General features: G+C 39.6%; 1 protein-coding gene across 2 annotated transcripts in view; it reads left to right on the plus strand.

The window, feature by feature from the left end:
• NR1H4 (nuclear receptor subfamily 1 group H member 4) overlaps window positions 1–22,046 on the plus strand; it is a 46,889-nt gene extending 24,843 nt beyond the window's left edge. For both annotated transcript variants that reach the window (XM_008144768.3, XM_008144769.2), the window contains exons 4-9: window positions 104–237; window positions 2,306–2,404; window positions 2,736–2,835; window positions 5,769–5,915; window positions 19,018–19,131; window positions 21,808–22,046. In XM_008144768.3, coding sequence (XP_008142990.2) covers window positions 104–237; window positions 2,306–2,404; window positions 2,736–2,835; window positions 5,769–5,915; window positions 19,018–19,131; window positions 21,808–22,046 — 833 coding nt within the window. The remainder of the gene's footprint in view (window positions 1–103; window positions 238–2,305; window positions 2,405–2,735; window positions 2,836–5,768; window positions 5,916–19,017; window positions 19,132–21,807) is intronic.
• Window positions 22,047–22,862: the final 816 nt, after the last annotated feature.

Below are 22,862 nucleotides of genomic sequence, written 5' to 3' on the forward strand. Positions count from 1 at the left end.
GAGACCCACAGAGGATACATTTATTGTTCAAGGCGAAGTCTCATGACCACACACCCAACAGTACTTTCTGTGGTTGGTTAAGTCTCTATGTTTATTTTTTCAGGCTTGTTAACTGAAATTCAGTGTAAATCCAAACGGCTGAGAAAAAACGTGAAGCAGCATGCAGATCAGACCGTTAATGAAGACAGCGAAGGGCGTGACCTGCGACAAGTGACCTCGACCACTAAGTCATGCAGGGTAATAACACGCCGCGGTGTCTGCCAAAGCCAGCGCCGCTGAGCTGCTAGGCATGTCGTGGTCTGGCTGGGAGGCTTTCACGTTAGAGCCACAGCCATGAGCAGAATTTCACTTCAGCTGGGCATTGAGTGGGTTTCTATTTTACAAATAAAGAAGTTTTCCCTTTTTTTTTTGCTTTTAAAAAAATCTTTATTGTTGAAAGTATTTCATAGGTCCCCCCGCATCATTAACCTCTTCCAGCCCACTCCCATCTCCCCCCCCCCAAGGCCTGCACTACCCCCATTGTCTGTGTCCACGGGTGAATGAGTTTCTTTTTAATCATCAAAGTAATACATCCTTTTTGTTCATGTATTACTAATGCTACTCAACGTTGGGTAGTTGAGATGGAGACCATGTGGCCAAAGCCTAAAAATACATGAACTCATTGGCAATACACGTGTAAAAGTCAGATAGTAGGAGTGTATAAAGTAAAAAAAGGGAAAGTTCTCCCTGGCTCCATTTCATTCCTACTACCCAGAGGTTGCCAGTAGAAATGGTTTGGTGTATAAAAGGGATTTTTTCAAACTGAGTTTTGATGACCATTTTTCTCCTGGCCTGTGAGAAGGGAGGGTCAGACTGGGAAGGGTGTGGACTCGATAGAGGCTTGTGAGTCAGTCATTTTTTTTAAATCCTCACCTGAGGATATTTTTTCCATTGATTTTTTTTTTAGAGAGTGGAAGAGAGGAAAAGGAGGGGGAGAGAGAGAGAAACATCAAGGTGAGAGGGACACATCGATTGGTTGCCTCCCACTGGGGAGGATTGAACCTGCAACCAAAGTATGTGCCTTTGGTCAGGAATCAAACCCAAGACCCTTGGGTCCATGGGCCAATGCTCTAATCACTGAGCAAACCGGCCAGGGCATGAGTCAGTCTTTATCAATGGGTAAAACAGGGTGAATGCGCATCTGAGCACCAATAGAGAAAAGCCCTTCTGCTGAGGTCACAGATCACTCCAGAAATCCTTCAAGCTACTTGGGACAAATAGAGGAATGTCATCTTGTGTGATTAGCTAAACATACTGATAATGCACAGGGCACTTAAAGGAATTTTAATTTGCCATTAGCTGAAAAGCTAAGAATCCATTTTTTGTTCAAATCATGCCCTTCTTAATATTTATTACACTACTGATAAAAAAAATCATCCACATTTAGTTTTTCAGATATATCATTTTATATTTATCACCGGAAAAGTATTTGATATGAAAGTATTATTTTGCCATAGTGCTTCATCTTTGGTATAAGGAAGCAAAGAGTTGACACAATTATTCACCCTCTTCCAAAGATGCTAGTAAGGGAGAAGGAGATGTTTGGGGGCTGAATTGTCCAGATGGAGGACTCTCCACTTTAGGGGTCAGCAGTTTTCTTTTGTAAAGTGCCAAATATTTTAGGCTTTGGCCACATGGTCTCCATCTCAACTACCCAACGTTGAGTAGCATTGGTAATACATGAACCAATGAATACGGTTATCTTCCAGTGGATTTACAAAACCAGGTAGATTCGGTTCATGGGCCCCAGTGTGTCAGCCCCTGCTCTAAATAAATGTCCTCAAATGGGGTCTCCATGTTACATGGGGGAACTTTTCCTTAGTTATGGCCAAACCTGGAACTTGCACTGAACTTCTCTATGAATGGGTTCAATAGGCTTCATATCCAGATTATTATTTATTCCTAAGAAATACATGAAAGAAACTGTTTGTTTTTCCCTATTTTACAGAGAGGAAAATGAGTACCTTGGGAAAAATTTAGTGAAATAGGACATGGCTTACCCAAGGGCTCAAAAAAGTGATGACACAATCAGAGCATACAGTTCCTGCTATATTTAGGGCTTTCCCCAACAATTTCTGATATTTAGTTTACTCCAGATGAGTGTGTGTGTGTGTGTGTGTGTATGTATGTGTATGTGTGTGTATGTATGTATATATGTATACATACATATATATAGAGATAGAGAGGAGAGAGAGAGAGAGAGAGAGAGAGAGAAAATGCCTCATAGCCACCCTCCCTAACATCTTTTATTTTTTTGCCAGTGTAGGAGAAAACTGAACTCACCCTGGATCAACAGAATCTTCTACACTATATTATGGATTCATATAGCAAACAGAGGATGCCTCAGGAAATCACAAATAAAATTGTACGTACACTATCTGAAAATGCATGGGCTTAAACTTAATATTTTCTGGGCGTTTACTATGTTGGAGGTGGAATTAATATATAAACATGTTACTTTGAAATGATTAGAGCCAAGAATTTGTTATACATTTAAGCTTTTAGCAGCATTAAATAACTAATGAGAAAGAAGTCTCATATTTATCTTGGTAATAATAATTGCTCTCCAAGGACCTGAAAAATATGAACTAGGTTTTTAAATGTTATTGTCTAAGTCTGGTTCTTTAGCCTAATGATTTTATACTGTTTTATCCTTTATCTACTTATTAATCATTTGCTTTTTTCTTAAAATTCAGTTAAAAGAAGAATTCAGTGCAGAAGAAAATTTTCTCATTTTAACTGAAATGGCTACCAGTCATGTACAGATTCTTGTAGAATTCACAAAAAAGCTTCCAGGTATCTTTACATGTAGTTACTTCTCTGCTACACTGTGTGATATTCTTGTGACATTAAGAGAGGCAAGTCTGTTTGGTTCAAAAGGAGAATTATCTCACATCTGATTTAATATGTCTACTACAGACGTAAAATGTTAGAGCCAGATAGGGTATTTAAAATCATTTATGCTAATTCTTCCAAATTGATAAATTAAGAAATAGTGACTTTGCTAAGTTGTGATTCATTCATTTAATAATGTTTGTCGATAACTACTCTATACTAAGTACCTAGCTATTACCTACAAGGAGAGTGATTAAAGGGTATAATTAAAAAAAAATTTATTGCAAAGTGCTGTTTGAACAAAAATGAAGTAATTGCTGATTATATTTGAGAAAGACAAGAAGGCTTCTTAGAGAATCATATTTGAGTTGGATCTAAAACAAAAAGGAGCTTTCCAGGTGACATTAAGGAGAGGGGTCATTTGAAATCAAGAAATCTGCTTGTGAAAATATAATGAGGCATGAGTAAGAAGCGAATTATTAGAGAAGGAAGGGAAAATTCACTGTGGCTATAGCATAATGTCTGTGGCTCCTTGGTTAGACATAAGGTAAGCTGGTACCACACCAGTTAGGGCCTAACTAAGGGTTTTAATTCTCATCCCCTGGATGATAAAGAGTTCTTGGTGCCTTTTTTAAAAGATGGAAATGATGAGATTTATGTTATAGAGATATAACTTTATTAGGTTCGTATTAGATGGATATGAACAGGGAAGAACTGTAGGCAAGGAGAATCAGTTACTATGCTACTGCATTAGTCCAAGCAACAGGGCTTGAAATAAAGCAATAGCAGTGGGAGAGAGAATAGGAAACAAAATAAAGAGATATTTAAAAATTGGTAGCACTTGATGAACAAGTGTCCATCGTGTGTGGGATGAGAGAGAGGGATTTATCCAGTCATTCTGATGGTATCAGTACAGGAAACTGGAATGCAAGCTTCTTATCTCCCAGAGTCCAATTCTTTTAGATACAATTTCAATGCAATCTAAGCCAATAGGTTTAAGTTGTTTTGTTGTCTTAAAAATATATTAGTACATTAAAATCTCATGGTCTAGAAGAATATAATAAATACCTTGTATAGCTGCATAACATAGTAATATTAAATTACAGAAGGTAACTTCTGACATAGAATTTTAATTAAACATGTTAATTTGCCTTCTTTTGCCAGCATTATGCTATTATTTTATTAAATGAGTCAGAGATAAACATAAGCCTACATAAAACTCATAAAATGTGGGAAGAAAGTTCTCGTTATCATGGAAACATTAATATTCTCTCATTTCTTTATTAACAATGAAAAACAGAACTTAATTTGTTTTATGATAATTAAGCTGAAGGCAATCTTGATCAAAAACATGATTATTCAAGAGTTAGAAACTGTGGGAAGAGATATTGGAAAGGGAGAAATATGATGTTTTTTGTTGTTTATGGGAAAAGATTTTTCATTTTAAATGGTCAGTTGATCTTTAACCAAGAAATATTGAGGACAAATAAAAATCTTACTTATAATAAGGTAGCTTATGTGAAAGCAATGGCAATATCTTACACACCTCTTCAATCCTGTGCCTGGACTGGATTGTTAGGGAGAGAGTATAATTAATGTGTGTTTAATGAGCAAAGTAGAAGGAAAAAAATAAAAACACAGAAGGAAAGAAAAGACAACCCTCGAGAAGGAAAAAAATGTTTTAACAATAATTATAGAAATGACATTATTACAAATAGTAATAATAGTATGCAATACTAATAATGAAAGAGTGTTTTGTGAAGGACTGAGTTGAGGGATTCCATTCCACAGTTCATTGAGGCCTGTCCAGAGTGTTAGAGACCTGCCATGTCTCCTGCCCGCAAAGGAGCACTTAGATTCTCTGAAACAGTGACATTACTTCTTTATCCTTAGCGTTACTCTCTCCTCTAAACTCCCATTGCTATTTAATACTCTCCTAGGCCACTTAGACCCTGAAGGCATTATCATTATTTTACCTCTATTTGTGGTATATGGGTATGTACACATGTGCACATGAGCTTGTGTTTTGTTTCCCATTCATTACTTTAGTCAGTCATCTTCCCTGCCCTGCATGGTGGAGGGCTGAGCTTAGAGAAGATAGCACAACATGACCTTGATTGTTTGTTTGTTTTTTATTGGAAATGCTACACATTCTCCAGGTTGACTAAAGATCCATGAGTTGGCCAAATATTTCTTTAAACCTCTGGATACACGAAAAGATTTTTCTGGCTTGTGGAAACTTCCATTCTGCAGAGTTGACCTCTGACACCAGATGTAACTAAAATAATGCCTCAAAGAGAATCTGCTTGCCTCTGACTTTTGAGGGTGGCTTCATCTGCATCAGCCCTGTCTCTGCCATAACATATACACTGAGTGGCCAGATTATTATGATCTCTGAACGCATAATAATCTGGCCACTCAGCGTATATGTATATATATATTAGAGGCTGGGTGCATGAATTCGTGCATGGGTGGGGTCCGGCCAGCCTGGCCACGGGGAGGGGACATGGGTGGTTGGCCGGCCTGCCTGCTGGTCGAACTCCTGGTTGAGGGGACAATTTGCATATTAGCCTTTTATTATATAGGATATACACTGAGTGGCCAGATTATTATGCGTTCAGAGAGCATAATAATTGGGTCACTCAGTATATATATTACGTGGATCCTCTTTTCCCCAACTTCTTTATCAAATCCTACTCAATGAAGATAAAAGTCAGCTTCCATTTGGGAGAGAACAATAGATACTTATTGACTCAGCTTGACTATCCAATCTTAAAACAACTACAAAATAATTTAATGAAAATGTTTTATCAGTGGGGATGATGGTGAAGATGAATACTGTTTTATAGCATTTACGACTCCTTGATACTGATTTCATTATCACCTTCATGCAGGATTTCAAACATTGGACCATGAAGATCAGATTGCTTTGCTGAAAGGGTCTGCAGTTGAAGCTATGTTCCTCCGTTCAGCTGAGATTTTCAATAAGAAACTTCCAGCTGGACATGCTGACCTATTGGAAGAGAGAATCCGAAAGAGTGGTATGTGACTTGCTTAATGATAAAAAGAGTTTGTTTCTGCAGCTAAGAATTTGTACAACCCATGAAGGCAGGGCTGTTGCTTGTCTTACGCAATGTTATTTGCCCATTATGAGTAACATGGAGAATGACCCTATAAAGATATGTGTTAAATAGATGGGACTTTTAGAGTCTTGGTTTAAAAAATCCTTGTTGCAATAGCAAAATATGAACTCTTTTCACTTCACTGAGATGAAGGGCCACAGGGGAGATTTTTAAAAATTTGGAAAATTAGTTTTGTAAAAAAAAAAATTGTGTAAAGGAACTGTGGTTATTCAGTCCAGAAAAATATTCATTTATTCAAAGCCCCCAGGTCCAAATGCCTATGTATCAAACTATTAAACATCTTTATTCAAAGAAAAATAAGAGGAAATAAAAATAGAAACACATATATCATTTACTAGGTTTCAGTCACTGTTCTAAATACTTTACATACATGAGTCCACCAAATCCTTGAAAATATCCTATGAAATAACTATGTTATTATTCCCATTTTATAGATGAGAGAGCCATGTGTCTTAAACACTGCACTGTACTATCTCAAAAGGCAAATGAAATATTAGTATGAGGAACTCAGTTTAACTTATTATGGAGTAATATTGTAACATGGAGGGTCAAGCAACATCAAAATGTCTCAACAAAACAAAACAGAAACAGACTCATAGATACAGAGAACAGATGATAGTTGCCAAAGGGAAGGGAGTGAGGGATGGGGGGAAATGGAGATGTAATAATAATAACAACAACAACAATGATATCAGAATGGATTACCAGAAATTCTATGCAATTTATCTCAGAAGATAGTTAAAATAGAATAAGTTCTTATTTTTCCGGGAGATTTTACACATAGGTTGGGGGTATGAATGAGATGAGATGAATTTTGAAGATCTTTTTTCTCTCAAGTATTATTATTCTATAATTGACTGGAACAAGTTTAAATACTCACAAAGCCAGTATTTTAGAATAGAGATTGGAAAGAAGGGTTCTGCACCTGTGATGTAAGTAAAATAATTGAAAATTAAAAATATTTTTTGAAGGGAGACTTACCATAGTCATTATGTTTTTTTTTCTTAGTTTAAATTTGAAAGCATAATTAGCATCATTGGTAGATTTTAAAAAACACTTTTAAAAGATGCATTATTCCTATATACCCATTGATATTTTAGTTTAACAACTCCTAGGAGCAAGGTACTGGCCCTGTCAAGGCAACCGCAGGTGGGACTCAAAATTCAATAAATCTAGGAGCTTTTATCATAGCAACATAAATTTATATTAACTGAATTATATTAAGTGAATGATGTTGTAAATATCCAAATGGCCCTTGGCAGAAAAAAGGTTCCCCATCCCTGGAAGATATGAACTAGAGAGATATGTTAAGAGAGAGTTAAAGTGTGGAAGAGAATAACAGAGAGATATGACCTCTAGTTGGAAGGGGTCGGGAAAGGTTTCATGGGCTTTTTTGTTGGACCTTGAAAGATGTTTGATGTGATACTGAGTGGAGGTGCAGGAGATAAGGACCGGCAGGAGCAAAGGATTGGGGCAAGAAAGCTCAGGTTCTGCACGCAAAGAAGAGTGAATAATTGAGTTTGATCAGATTAAGAGTTATAGTAAAAAGAGATAAAAAGAAAACATAGAACAAAATGGTTAAGGACCTTAAATGTTGGGAGTCAAGATTTTATTCTTTGTTTCCTATGTAATGGCCGGACAGAGATTTTTGAGTGGGAAGGGAAAACATCAAATTATGCTTTACAAATCTTCCAGAAATATTAGGATAAGCCAGGATGAGAGACACCTGGTAGGAGGCAGGAGGTATCAAGGGTGTGACCCCTGCTGCTGGGAGAAATGGAGAGGAAGAGAAGGATCTAGGAAATACATGATTGCAGCCTTTCACCCTTTGAAGGACATTGCGTTGTCAAGAAATACGGATTCTGGTCCTGGACAGTGTGTGTGTGTGTGTGTGTGTGTGTGTGTGTGTGTGTGTGTGTCCAGGAGACTGTGGGTAAGGGAGAAGGATTGAATCAGGTAACCTCCAAGGCACCATCCAGTCCTACAAGTCTTATTGTTTTTCTTAATTCTTGTCAATTGGATCTTCTTTGCCATAAATTTTTCTGATTGATGGCTTAACCAGTCATTTGGCCGGCTACTTAAGTATCCTGATTTTTAATTTAATTTTATTTTATGATGGTAAGCATATTTAACATGAAATATACCCTTTTAACAACTATTTAAGTGGTATTGTTGAGTGTAGGTGCAATGTTGAATGGCAGATCTCTGGGACTTACTCATCTTGCTTAACAGAAACTTTATGCCCATTGATTAGAAGGAGGAAGTAAGTAATTATTAATTAAAGGGCAAATATCTTTATTTTAAAGTTGCAATGAGTAATTGACAGTTCATCTTGGGAAGGATGAACTGCAGGCTGCTGAATTTTCATAGTTCAGGCTATTGAATGTAAATTGGTGGTTCTCTGTCTGCGGAAAGTTGTTGTGGCTGTGGCCTGTGATGGAAGACGCCTCTCCAGCTTACCTGGCCAGCTATTTGGTCCTGGTTCCCATACACCGTGACAGTTCTCTGTTTAGGAAAACACATGGGTCAAATCTAGCTTTTTAAAAACTAATAAAGTAAAAACAGATGATGACTCATATGATAAAATATTTTTAATTTTACAGATATGTCTCTAATTATCAAAGAATCTTACTCCGGTTGATGTGTTCTTGGTTTATACATCAACAGACAATGGTGATGAAGAATCTGGCTTGAATCTAGGCTCTTCTACTTATTATATGTCCCTTTTTTGTTAAAAACTATTGAAATAGACCCCATAACTAGTTTGATCTCTTTGAAATCATGGCTAACTTTAATATTTGTTCTACAAACCACCTTGATTTGATATTAAAAACTCTGTAGGCAGGGGCTGCCTCTTTTTGACTTAGTATTTTAACCCAGGTACCTAGTGCATGCCTGGCTTGGAGTAGGTGCTCAACAAATATCTGTGAATAAATAAGTGGATGGATGGATGGATGGTTTATTATTTGAAGCTGTGAGTCTAGTCCATTTATTTTCTTTTCAGATGGTTCTTCCCCTGAATATAGAACCATTCCACTCACCCCAACAGGTCCAGCCCTGCCCCAGACTCAGCAAACTCTGGGGAACCCAAATTGCATCTAATTCTAAGCACTTGGTTCAGCCTTGTGACAATCCCTGCCTTCCTGTGAGTCTATCTGGCGAGTCAGAAAGACTTGCAAAGTTGACAGTTGAATCTTGGAGGATGATTAGAAACTTGACAAGCCACAAGTCTGAGAAAGGCATTCCAAGATATATAGCATTATAATATAACTAGAGGCCCAATGCATGAAATTTGTGCACTGAGAGGGGGTTCCCTCAGCCCGGCCTATGCCCTCTCACAGTCCGGAGCCCTCAGGGGATGTCTGACTGATGGCTTAGGCCCATTCCCCACAGGGAGTGGGCCTAAGTCGGCAGTCAGACATCCTTAACGCCGCTGCGAAGGCAGGAGAGGCTCCTGCCACCACCGCTGTGCTTGCCAGCCGTGAGCCTGGCTTCTGGCTGAGTGGCACTCCCCCTGTGGGAGCACACTGACCACCAGGGGCCAGCTCCTGCGTTGAGTGGGATCGGGCCGAAACCAGCTCTCCAACATCCCCCGAGGGATCCCAGATTGCGAGAGGGCACAGGCTAGGCCAAGGGACCCAACCAGTGCATGATCGTGGCCAGGGAGGGACTGTGGGAGGGCTCCAGGGCATGTCTGGCCCATCTTGCTCAGTCCTGATCGACTGGACCCCAGCAGCATGCTAACCTACCAGTTGGAGCATCTGCCACCTGGTGGTCAGTGCACATTATAGCGAGTGGTTGAGCGGCCTTAGCATATCATTAGCCTATTACACTTTGATTGGTTAACCGGACAACCGGACACTTAGCATATTAGGCTTTTATTATATAGGATAACATAGAAAGTGCAAATATGTGAAGGGATGAGAGATTAACCATGTATAGGACTCACAAGTTCTTTAACCCTTTGCACTCGCTTGCTTTTTTCTTGATTCCTTTATTCTAATGCTAACCGTGTCGAGTCACACTCGACATCTGAGTGCAAAAGGTTAATATTATTAGAAAATAATATTTGTAAAGCTGAAATTGTAGTAAGTGCTAGATACTAAAAGACACTGAATGCCAGGAAAGTAGTCTAATTTAGTCATTATATAATGGGGTGCCTTTGTAATATTCTGACCAGATGTGACATGACCATAGAAGTACTGTAGAAAGATTTTTCTGGCAGTATTATGAAGGAAGGGTTAGAGAGATTGAGACAAGAAGCAGAGAGAGACCAATGCAGCAACTAGGTGAGAAATGGTGAGGGTCTTGCAGGCTAAAAATATGTAATAAAAAATTCTTGCTTGATAACATAAATTTCAGAACTTGAATCTGCAAGTGTTGAAAGGTTCAAAAATGAAGTTTTCCAGCTCTGGCCAGTGTTGCTCAGTGATTAGAGCATTGGACCATGCACTGAAGGGTTGCGGGTTTGATTCCCAGTTAAGGGCATGTACCTGGGTTGCAAGTTTGCTCCCCATCTCCTGGTCGGGCACATGCGGGAGGCAGCCAATCAGTGTGTCTCTCTCACATGGATGTTTCTCTGTCTTTCTCTCTCTCCCACTCTCTCTCTCTTCCACTGTCTCTGAAAAGCATGGAAAAAATATCCTCTGGTGAGAATTAACAGAAAATAAAAAGTTTTCCAGCATGTGGTCTCTATAAATAAAGATGCATGCCTCTAATTCATAAGATACTTTACCCAAAATTTGACCACATATTGGGAAAATAAAAAGCATCCAAATTCGCATGCTGATTAGTATTTTATTATCTATCATGATGGTTCTATTGATTCATATTTATGAATTTGCTTCTCCCAGTGGATTTTCAGAACATTGCCTCCTCCACACACCACATAAAAACCTAATCTTGCCAGGTGACCTTTCAAAATAACTTTTCATTCTTATGCAAATATAACACATTCATATTTGTATTGTACTTGAAATTCCACAGTAACAATGTCTGTTACCCTGTTTATGCCTACACAACTCTTTAAAGAATATAATGTGAGATTTCTTTTCTTGTTCTCCAAGTTCATATGCCTTTCTTTGCTATTATTACATCCCAATTCTATGAACAAACATACAGTCTCCTCAGATACGTTTATTTAATGAGGGTTATAGTGTTTATTTATGTTAACTGAGGCTTCAGAACATATATCTGACACAACCTTTGGTTAAGTTGTCTCTACATAATTCTAGTGCATCAATATTTTTATTCCCAATGTAGTTGTATGAAAATTAGATTTTTAAGATGGAAGTCTTATTAAAAATAGGAATAATCATATAATACCATTATATGGTATTAGGATTGAAATAGGCTTGCTAACACTGAAAGAGTTTATATTTTAACAGCAAAGAAATTAGCAATAACATCTCACAAACCAAAGAAACTTGCTCTGTTACATATATAACTAACCTCTGAAATTCATAGTATTTTGTGGTCTTTTTTGGATCTCCATAACAGACAGAAATGAAATATTCCATTAAGTGTTTATCAGGATGACAGTATACTTTGTGATTTTGCAATGGTTTGTTTTTACATATTTCATCCTGTTCATGTTCCCAGTGGCCCCTGAAGGTGGATGCTATGCCACTATTTTATAGATGGGGGAACGGGCTTAGAGAGGCTAGATGACCTGCCCACGGTAATACAGTTAATCAGCAGAGTGCCATGAGATGAACACAGCTGTTTTAGTCAAAGCCCAGCAGTCTTTTCCTACCGTGCACCTGTTACTTGCTAAGATCTAACATTTGCCAACTATCAGCTGGTAGGGAATATAAAGACTGGTAAGTTATAGTTCCTGCCCTTTGGTTAAGAGATAAAGTATAAGCACAGCCAGCAATTTTAAATAGTTTTTAAGTAAATTATAAAATGAATAGAGACGGTGAGGTCAGAGAAAGGAGAAATTCTTACTAGAGTGATAAAGTTGTAGCTAGTTTATAGTAGCATAATAAAGTATACTGTATGTAGTATACTATGCTTATTTTTCTACTCTTTAAATACATATGACTTCACTGCTTTAGACTTGGAAATAAATGAAAACAATGATAAGAAATACATTTTCTAAAGAAGTAGATGTAAACTATCGGTTCCAATACTATCTTTGAAAGAAAGGTTAGAAATATAAAGAAACAAATGGCAGAATATTTACAAGAAAAGGAAATGCTTACACAAAGTTTAAAATTGGTAACAGCTCTCCTTTTGCTTTTCAAAATGGTCATGGAATACTTTTGGCATGGACAAATTTGGGGCTCAAATTGTAGGAAGAAAATTTTCTCAAAATAAGAGAAAGTATTGAAGTAATACATGAGTTTATATTCTCATTAGCCCTCAGCTGTACCCATGAGCCTTTTATATTTGTCCCATTTTGGTCATTATGAATTTATTTATGTATCTGCCTCTTGCATTAATCTGTCAACTGCTTGAGGATCACTCCCAGCACTATCACAACGCCTGGCACATATTAGATGTACAAAAATTGGTGAATTTTATTGAGATGAATCTAGGACTTGATAGTCCAAACCCTCTCAATTCCTAAGCACTGGTGAGGTCTAATTTGACCAGATAACTTTTAGCCACTAGGACTACTGGGAGGTGTGTTATTTATTAAACTAGGGGCCCAGCGCACGAAATCGCGCAAGACCCAGACCTGGCATGCTGCGGGACCCAAGGTCAAGTCCCGCCTGTGCCACGGACGCAGCATCAAGGCACCTCCTGGTGACTGGTCTTTGGTCGTTACAGTGTTACTACCACTGGGTTTTTATTATATAGATATTTTCTTATTGTTAATCCTCACCCGAGGATATTTTCCCATTTTAGAGAGAGTGGAAAAGGGAGAGACAAAGAGAGAGAAACATCAATGTGAGAGAGACACATCGATTTGTTGCCTCCTGCACATGCCCCGAGTAGGGCCAGGGATCGAGTCTGCAACCCAGGTATGTGCCCTTGACCGGAATTGAACCTGGGACCTTTCAGTCCATAGGCTGATGCTCTATCCACTGAGCCAAACCAGCTAGAGCTGTTGGCAGGTTTTTACTAAGACCAACAATGTGGCACAAATGACTCTGAGTACAAGTTAGCTGTAGGCTAGTGTCTGTTCTCTTAGCATCATGAGAATGTTTCCATTGTCTTAATAGCATCCTTTCCCCATCACATCTCATAACTATGTCACCTTCATCATAAGAACTAGCAAAATGTAATATTGCATAATTTAATATGCATTTATTAATCTCCTGCCATGTCTCAGCAGCACACAGGTTACTAAGGATACAGAAATGAACAAGAAGCATCTGTGGAGCACGCTTTACTGGCCAGGCACTGAGAATAGTTGGTTTCTACTCTCATAACATTTATATGGTATTTCACATTCTAATGGGGTGGAAAGAAATGAGTTGTGACAAGTGCAATAGAATTGAACATTGAGAAGGGAGCAACTAATTCTGATACATGGTGACAGAGGAAGCTCCTGAGAGAGAACAAAATTTGCATTTGACCTTGAAACATGGATGGGGTGTCCTAGCCTAACAAGAATCCCTTGTATAAAAGGCACATTTGTGCAACACACACACACACACACACACACACACACACACACACACACACACCTACCTCTGCTCTATTTTTATCGCCAATGAAAACTAGAAAGTTAATTAGGAAATAAAAGACAATTGCATTTAAAATAACTTACAACAGCATAGCATTGATTCTATCAAATAGTTATTCTTTCAAAGAAAATTTCTGATCATTGGCCAGTTAATATATCAATCACAGACCTATTTAAAAAAATAAAACAAGAAAACATTTGATAAATAAAGGAAAAGAAGAAACAGAGGAATTGGAATATAAATGGTTTTTCACAACTTAGTACTTTTTCATAGTAGTCTTTATGTTTAAGTTAGAAAATAGCGCCCCCTTGTGACCAAAAATCAGCAAATTGGGCATAAAGAGCCCAATTGAAGCAAACCTTAAGCAAGTCTCCAGTAAGGAGGAAGCAGGAAAATGGGAAAAGACTGCCCCTTCAGGAAGATGTTATTATTACATTTTTCATGTCAGAAATTGCTGTTGATAGAGACTTAAAACACCTCTTTGTTAATGCTGTTGTGGTTAATTCTGATTATATTTTATTTATTTATTTTAGAGAGAGAGAGTAAGGGGGAAAGAGAGACATCGATTTGTGGTTCCCCTTATTAATGCATTCATTGGTTGATTGTTAAATGTACCCTGACCGGGGAACAAACCCACAACTTTGGCATATCGGGATGACACTAACCAACTGAGCTACCCAGCCAGGGCTTAATTCTGATTATTGATTCTAATTCAAAAGCAGATTTATATTTGATCCATCCTGTAGGAAAATATATTTTTTAAACCCTCCTATTATTTGTTTTCTACATCTTCTCTATGTTCACTTTGTCCTTTAAAACATGCACAAGGTGAAAAATCATAATAAACATTTTAACCTACTTTTCTAAAATTATCAACTGCAATTAGATTCTGTTACACTGTGACAGAGGTAACATCTTTGGAAAGTAAGTGGGGATTTGGAAAGACAAATAAAATAAAAAATTAGGTAGTCAAAGACAATTTCTAAAAAAATATTTTAAAATCAGCTGCCTTTAATATTACTCCCAAATTTTCATGGACTATGTAAAATAATGGCACAGTCATGAGTTATTATTTTAGATAACCACAACTAATAGGTGTAGTCCCCAAGTGCCAAAGACTGACATTGTTTGAAGGTGTAAAAGGACAACCCTACCAAGAAAATTTACTACCTAGAAAAATGCTGAAGCAAATCACTGATCAGCCAATTTGTATTCATCCCTCGGAAATAGCAGACTGTAAAAAACAAAACAAAAACGTTGCTTTGCCTTAAGGCGGGGGAGGGTGGGTGGGTGGGAGGTAATCAACCAAGGATCTTGTATGCGTATATGCATGGTACATGGACACAGACAATGATGGGGCAGTGAGGGCCTGGGTGGGGGGCAGGGGCGGGCTGGAGGGAGTCAATGGGAGAAAAAAGGGGGACATACGTAATACTTTCAACAATAAAGAATTATTAAAAACATGCCCTAGCTGGTTTGGTTTAGTGGATAGAGCGTCGGCCTGCAGACTGAAGGATCCCGGTTCGATTCCGGCCAAGGGCACATGCCTGGGTTGCGGGCTCGATCCCCAGTGTGGGAGCGTGCAGGAGGCAGACGATCAATGATTCCCTCTCATCATTGATGTTTCTCTCTCTCTCTCCCTTTCCCTTCCTCTCTGAAATCAATAAAAATATATTTTTAAAAAAAGAATTATTAAAAACAAAAAACAACACAGCTTTGCATACACAAAGGTATATGAGCTTAACCTAAGATTATGATGAATTGATACTAAGATGGAACTAATGCATTCATCCAATTCTCCTGAATAACAATAATAATAGCTCTTATAATAATTATTGGCTGTAGTATTTATGCAGGTTTTACTCCTAGCCAGGCACTCTACATATATTATCTCATATGCTACTATTGTTATAATTCACATTTCACAGATGAGGAAACTGAGGCTTAAAGAGTTTAAGTAATGTGCCCAAGACCAAGTCAAAGGTCAGATTTCAAACTCAGAACTGGTTACTACCTCTTAACCACTGTTTGTTGGAAGCCAGGACTGATACTCACAGGCTCGCTCCAACTCCAACCCTCTGCATTTTAAGTTACATCTAGTTTGGTCCTGGACATTCAGTTCAACCGGAAACAGCTGGCTAGAAGGCAGTCTTGCACAGGATGCAATCCCCCAGGTGCTCCACAACGACACTGTTATTAAGAGAGCCCATGGGAATCGTTTCAAGATTCAAAAGTCAAAGGGGAGAAAAGTGTGTTATTTTGACTAAAGAGAGAAAGACCAAGGATTTGGTTTGCGATGCTTCTTTAGATGCTTCTTGAGGTGAGGATTTAGACTTTCTGATTCTGTGAAGTGTAATATCAGATGATACTTGTATGTTCTAGAATCTGGAATCCAGTTTTGTCCTGGTTTGGCTCTCCAAGCTCTATGGCTTTAGGTCTGGCGTGGGGTGGAATAGAGCAGTCTAGTCTGGCCCAATCCTAGGAACTTATGTTCTTTTCAATTCATCCATAGGTCACATCATAGTCTTTTTTCCCCCCGTCTCCACATTCCGCAGTCAAAGCTCTTCTGGAGTGGATCCATGCACAGAACAGGCACCGAACTAGTATTTGTTGAATCAGTGGAGGAAGTAACACAAAGGAGCCTTAACTTACAAAGTGGAGCAAGCTAGATAAAGAAAAGGAGGATATGCCAAGTAGAGAGAACAACGTGTATAAAACCTGGGTAATGTGCCCTGGCCCGGTGGTCAGTTGGTTCAAGTGTCGTCCCATGAACAAAAGGTTGTAGATTTGATTCCAGGTCAGGGCACACACCTGGGTTCTGGGTCGATCCCCATTCAGGGCAAGTGTGGGAGGCAACCTATTGAGGTTTCTTCCACACTGATGTTTCTCTCTCTCTCTCTCTCTCTCTCTCTCTCTCTCTCTCTCTCTCTCTCTCTCTCTCTCTCTTCCTCCCTCCTCCCCCCTCCCTCTCTCCCTCTCTCCCTCTCTCTCCCTCTCTCTCTCCTCCTCTCCCTCCCTCCCCTTCCTCTCTCTAAAAATTCAACAAAAACATACCCTCGGGTGAGGATTAATTTTTAAAAACTGGGTGATGTGACCTGTTTAGGAACTGCAATGGCTGGAATAAAGGCTGTGAGATATAATGGAAAGGTTGTGCAGCTTAGTCGCAGCTACGAGCCAGGACTCTGGAGCCTGCTAGCTTTGGTTTGAATCCTGGCTCCACCTCTCACCAACTGTGTCTTTGGGCAAGTTATATAACCTCTCTGTACCTATCGCATGGAATGTTAGGAAGATTAAATGAGCTATAGCATAAGAAGTGTTTGGAACAGTGCACTCAATAAATGTGAATTCCTATGATTCTTATGTGGGCGAGTAGTGGGTGGTGGGGTAGGCAGAGGACAGGTCCTGGAGTTTCCTATGTAAAAAGGGAGAACAATTATGCCAAAAGCCATGGAGAATTTTTGAAGGTTTGTAGGAAGTGGGGAGTCAGGGTGTGATTTGAATTTTGGAAAGGTAATTCTGAGATGGGTAGGAGGAGACTAAACTGAAGACAGGAAGACCAGCGAGGAGGCCATTGCAGTGCTCCAGATGAAGAGGATAAAGACTTAAACTAAGTTAATTCCAGGTGCAGTGGAGAGGAGAGGGAGCCGCTCAGTGAGAGTTAGCAGGTCTAACCACAGGAGTTGGCCTCTGACCACGTGAGAGGGAGGCTGAATCTCACTGTCAGGCGGAGCTTTGGGGTGGGTGAGGGTAGCAATCACTGAGAGTGGGAACAGTAGGAATGAGGTGTGTTTGCAGGAAGAAGAAGAGTTTTATTTTGTTCATGTTGTCTTAATTTTGGACATGCTGAGTTTGAAGAGAACAGCCAAGCACCAATGCCTAGCAGGTGATGGATGAACAGGTTTGGTAATGCAGAGAGATATCAGACCTCAGATAAGAACTCTAAACATTATTAACTGAAGCTGTTTACACTTCTGGGCTGAAGAACAATCATTGGGGGGGGTGGTTATTTAAGATGCTATCTATACCTTGATTATAGATATTAATATGAAAAAGATGAGCAAACCCCATCTGGAAAATGGGTGACGTTAGAAGATTCTTTTGACAAGTCAGGAATGTTATCATTTATTGTCAGACAGTAGTGACCAAAACAAAGGCACTACCAAAATTAAAGACTCACCAATCATTGATTTAGTCATATTTTGAGGATTTTGTTAGCTGATCTTTGCCCGGCCTTTGGCTAGAACGTCTATACCAGTGGTCGGCAAACTCATTAGTCAACAGAGCCAAATATCAACAATACAAAGATTGAAATTTCTTTTGAGAGCCAAATTTTTTAAACTTAAACTATATAGGTAGGCACATTGTTATTAATTAGGGTACTCCTTCAATTGCACTGTACATGCGCGCCCGCATGTGGTATTTTGTGGAAGAGCCACACTCAAGGGGCCAAAGAACCGCATGTGGCTTGCGAGCCGCGGTTTGCTGACCACTGGTCTATACTAATAAAAGGGTAATATGCTAATTAGACCAGGAGACCTTCCGGGAGACCTTCTGGATGTCCTTCCGGACAAAGCCATGGTGGTGGGGCCAAGGCAGAGGCTGTTAGGGACAATCAGGCCAGGAGGAGAGGGCAGTGGGGGTGATCAGGTCGGCAGGGGGGGTCATTTGGGGGTGATCAGGCTGGTGTGGGGTGGGCAGTTGGGGGAGAGCAGGCCAGCAGGCAGAGTGGTTAGGAGCGATCAGGCAGGCAGGCAGGTGAGCGGTTAGGAGCCAGCAGTCCCGGATTGCGAGAGGGATGTCCGACTACCGGTTTAGGGATCAGGCCAGCAGGGGAGGGCAGTTGTGGGCGATTGGGCTGGCAGGGGAGGGCAGTTGGGGGTGATCAGGCTGGCAGGGGAGCAGTTAGGCGGCAATCAGGCCAGAAGGCAGAGGTGGTTGGGGGCGATCAGGCCGGCAGGCAGAGGCTGTTAGGGGTGATTAGGCAGGCAGGCAGAGGCAGTTAGGGGTGATAAGGTAGGCAGGCAGAGGTGGTTAGGTATGATCAGGCAGGCAGGCAGGCAGGCAGGCAAGCAGTTAGGAGCCAGTGGTCCCAGATTGTGAGAGGGATGTCCAACTGCCGGTTTATGTGTGATTGAAGAGGGTACAGGCTGGGCTGAGGGATACCCTCCCCCCCCCCCTGCCCCGTGCATGAATTTCGTGCACTGGGACACTAGTGTAATATATATTGACATTATTTAAACGTGTGGCTATGGGTGCAAATATTCAGATGTGTGTGTATATGTGATATGTTTGTAATTTTACAATTTCTGTTATTCAGCAACTTTACTATGCCTCTGCAATTTTTCACATTTTCCCCACAGGTATTTCTGATGAATATATAACGCCGATGTTTAGTTTTTACAAAAGTGTGGCAGAATTGAAAATGACTCAAGAAGAGTATGCTCTGCTTACAGCAATTGTTATTCTCTCTCCAGGTAATCTTGATGTTAGATTTTCATTTTTATACTATTGGTTCATTTTTCTAGTATAATCATTATAATTTTTATTAAAGAAAATCTGGGAAACACAGAAACAGAAAAAAATAAAATGGCCTATAATCCCACCGCTTCAAATTGAATCATATTAACATTTCAGTGTATTTCTTCTCAGCCTTTCTTCTAAATCTCACTTTCATTCAGTAAATGCATTTTTAATACCTAGTATGTGCTAAATATGGTTCTAGTCATTGGGGAATATAGAAGTAAAGAAACAGGCAGGACACAGCTGCATGGAGCTTACTACATTCTAGTGGGGTAATAAAAACAACAAATGAAGAAACAAATAAAAATAATTTGTAGTAATTATTGAGGTGGCAAGTGCTACAAAAATATAAAGATGAGACTATAAGGAAAGAAAGTGGCAGTAGAATGTTATTTTATTTATTTATTTATTTAAATATATTTTATTGATTTTTTACAGAGAGGAAGAGAGAGAGGGATAGAGAGTTAGAAACATCGATGAGAGAGAAACATTGATCAGTTGCCTCTTGCACACCCCCTACTGGGGATTTGCCCGCAACCAAGGTTCATGCCCTTGACCGGAATCGAACCTGGGACCCTTCAGTCTGCAGGCCGACGCTCTATCCACTGAGCCAAACCGGTTTCGGCTAGAATGTTATTTTAATTAGTAGTCAAGCAAGGCTTTTTTCAGGGGTTATTAAACAGGAGCCTAAATGAAATTATGCACATACTTTTTAACATAATAATAGAAAGCATACTGTCTTTAAATTTTATTTTATTCATGTATTTTTTGCCCGTGTCACACCTATCTTAGTTTTTTAAAAAAATATGTGTTTTAATTGATTTTTAGAGAGAGAGGGAGAAGGAGAGAGAGATAGAAACATTGATAAGAGAGAAACATCATTGATCGGCTGCCTCCTGCAAGCCCCCGCACAGGGGATGGAGCCTGCAACCTGAGCATGTGCTCTGATGGGGAATTGAACCAGTGACTTCTTGGTTCATGGATTGGCACTCAGCCACTGAGCCATACTTGCTGGGCTATTTTATTTTTTCAATCCTCACCTGAGTATATGTTTTAAAGATTTTTAGAGATAGGGGCAGGGGGGAGAGAAAGAGAGAGAAAGAGAGAGAGAGAGAGGAAAGAGAGAGGAGAGACATCGATGTATGAGAGAAACATTGATCAGTTGCCTCCCACACAGGTCCCCACTGGGGATTGAACCTACAACTTAGGTATGTGCCCTGACCAGGTATTGAACCCACAACCTTTAAGTGCATGGGATGACACTCCAACCAATTGAGCCACACCATAATGTCTTGTTTTAAAGTGTACTTTTCTTCAAACGTCTTTCCCTATGTCAGTGGTCGGCAAACAGAGCCAAATATCAACAGTACAACGATTGAAGCTTCTTTTGAGAGCCAAGTTTTTTAAACTTCTTCTAATGCCACTTCTTCAAAATAGACTCGCCCAGGCCATGGTATTTTGTGGAAGAGCCACACTCAAGGGGCCAAAGAGCCGCATGTGGCTCGTGAGCCGCAGTTTGCCGACCACTGCCCTATGTCATTAAAAAAATTACACTGGAAAAGTTTATTGTAATGCATGCATCATATTCTATTGTATCGACCAATCATTTACTTAACTTTTACCATATGTTTGGATATTCAGAATACTTCCAATTATTTGTTGTTCTAAACAATGTTGAAATGAATACCTCTATTATATATTTTCCTATTTTTTGCTTATTTATTTGGGAGTAAGTGATGCCACATTCATAATTTGTGGCCTTAAACCATTTTATACATGATATTAAGTCAGAAGCTAGTTGTTACTTTGTTGTACCATAAAAAATTATCATTAAAAAGAAGAAAAATATTTTTAATATTTTTTTATTGATTTCAGAGAGAAAGGGAGAAGGAGAAAGAGAGATAGAAATATCAACGAAAGAGAGAATCATTGATCAGCTGCCTCCTGCACACTCCATACTGGGGAATGAGCCCACAACCCGGGCATGTGCCCTGACGGGGAATTGAACCATGACCTCCTGGTTCATAGGTCGACGTCCAACCACTGAGCTACATTGGCTGGGCAAGAAGAAAAACATTTTGGCAGTACCTACTAAAGTTATTCGTGTATAAACCCTACATCCCAAGTTCCAGTCCTTAGGTTATACCCACCAGAAATGATACTTATGTTCCCCATACATGCTACTTTGGGGGCATTAATTGAAAGGGAGGTCTGTAAATGTTCTATATCTTGATCTAGTTATGATTATATGAGTACATGTACGTGAGTGTGTGAAAATTCATCAAGTTGAACACTTCATTTGTACATTTCAACTGTACAACATGTGTGAGTTACACTTCAAAAAGGTTAGCCTTGCCTGGCCAGCTCAGAGGTTGAGTGTCGACCTAGGAACCAAGAGGTCACGGTTCAATTCCTGGTCAGGGCACATGCCTGCATTACAGGCTTGATCCCCAGTGTGGGGCATGCAGGAGGCAGCCGCTCAATGATTCTCTCTCATCATTGATATATATATTTGTTGTTCTAAACAATGTTGAAATGAATATATATATATTCTAAAGGTTAGCCTTACTGTAATTATGCCAAACCTTCCACTCTTTAATTTTGTCGTTTTATGTTAAACGTCAAAACAGACAGACAATACATAAAGGACAGAGAGGCCGTAGAGAAGCTTCAGGAGCCTCTGCTTGACGTGCTGCAGAAGCTGTGCAAGATCCATCAGCCTGAGAACCCCCAGCATTTCGCCTGTCTCCTGGGCCGCCTGACGGAGTTGCGGACATTCAACCACCACCACGCGGAGATGCTGATGTCCTGGCGCGTCAATGACCACAAGTTCACCCCGCTTCTCTGCGAAATCTGGGATGTGCAGTGAGGAGCACCCGGGGGCGGGCCCGGCCCTCCGTTTTCCTCTTATCATAAAGCCGATGTGAAACTTTGCCTTTATTTCATTTGCGCCTGGTTTCACACAAGAATTTTGACGAATATTTATGCAGTAATTATGTAACTTCCACAATTGTAAATACGGGCTCGGTAGAATGGCTTTCTCTACTTGTTATTTGACACGGCTTCAGGGAATCTTTTCTTCTAATTGGCATGCCCTGTTTGCCTAACTAAATCGTCACTTCAATTCTGTTTGTTGAAATAGGGAAAAATCTCAGTTTGCTCTTCATCTTCCCTTGTTGCATATATTTTATTAAACAGTTGTGTGCACTTTTGGCAATAAACTGAACATAATGCCAACAGGCTTTTATTTGAGAACAGAATTTGAAAAAAATACACAAACTCTTATTTCTTTAAATGATGAATGACATCGTATTGAGCCCAAGGGGGTAACTCGAAAAGGATAAACTCTCAGAATACTAATGCTACATTTTTTTCATCCCTGGTGAATATTCATTCATTTGTAGTAGCCCTCTGATCATTTCATTTTCTTTGAAGTTCAAAGAGAATAACATACAGAAAAGTTAATGATTATCACATAAAATATTCCCCAAGCGTATTAGTTATGCTTTTAGGGGGACTGCTTCTCATAGCCTGAGTCTTGAGGCAGCATTTACAAATTCAGAGTATGCAGGTAGCTCCAGCGATGGGACAGCCCCTTTTCTCTATTGGAAGTGCTCACTGTGGGTTTCGGTGCATATAATTAATCATCTTGTTTTGTTTGCTTTTGGAAAACACTCCTTCAGCC

The sequence above is a fragment of the Eptesicus fuscus genome, chromosome 7 (assembly GCF_027574615.1).
Source record: "Eptesicus fuscus isolate TK198812 chromosome 7, DD_ASM_mEF_20220401, whole genome shotgun sequence".
Classification (NCBI taxonomy): Eukaryota; Metazoa; Chordata; class Mammalia; order Chiroptera; family Vespertilionidae; genus Eptesicus; species Eptesicus fuscus.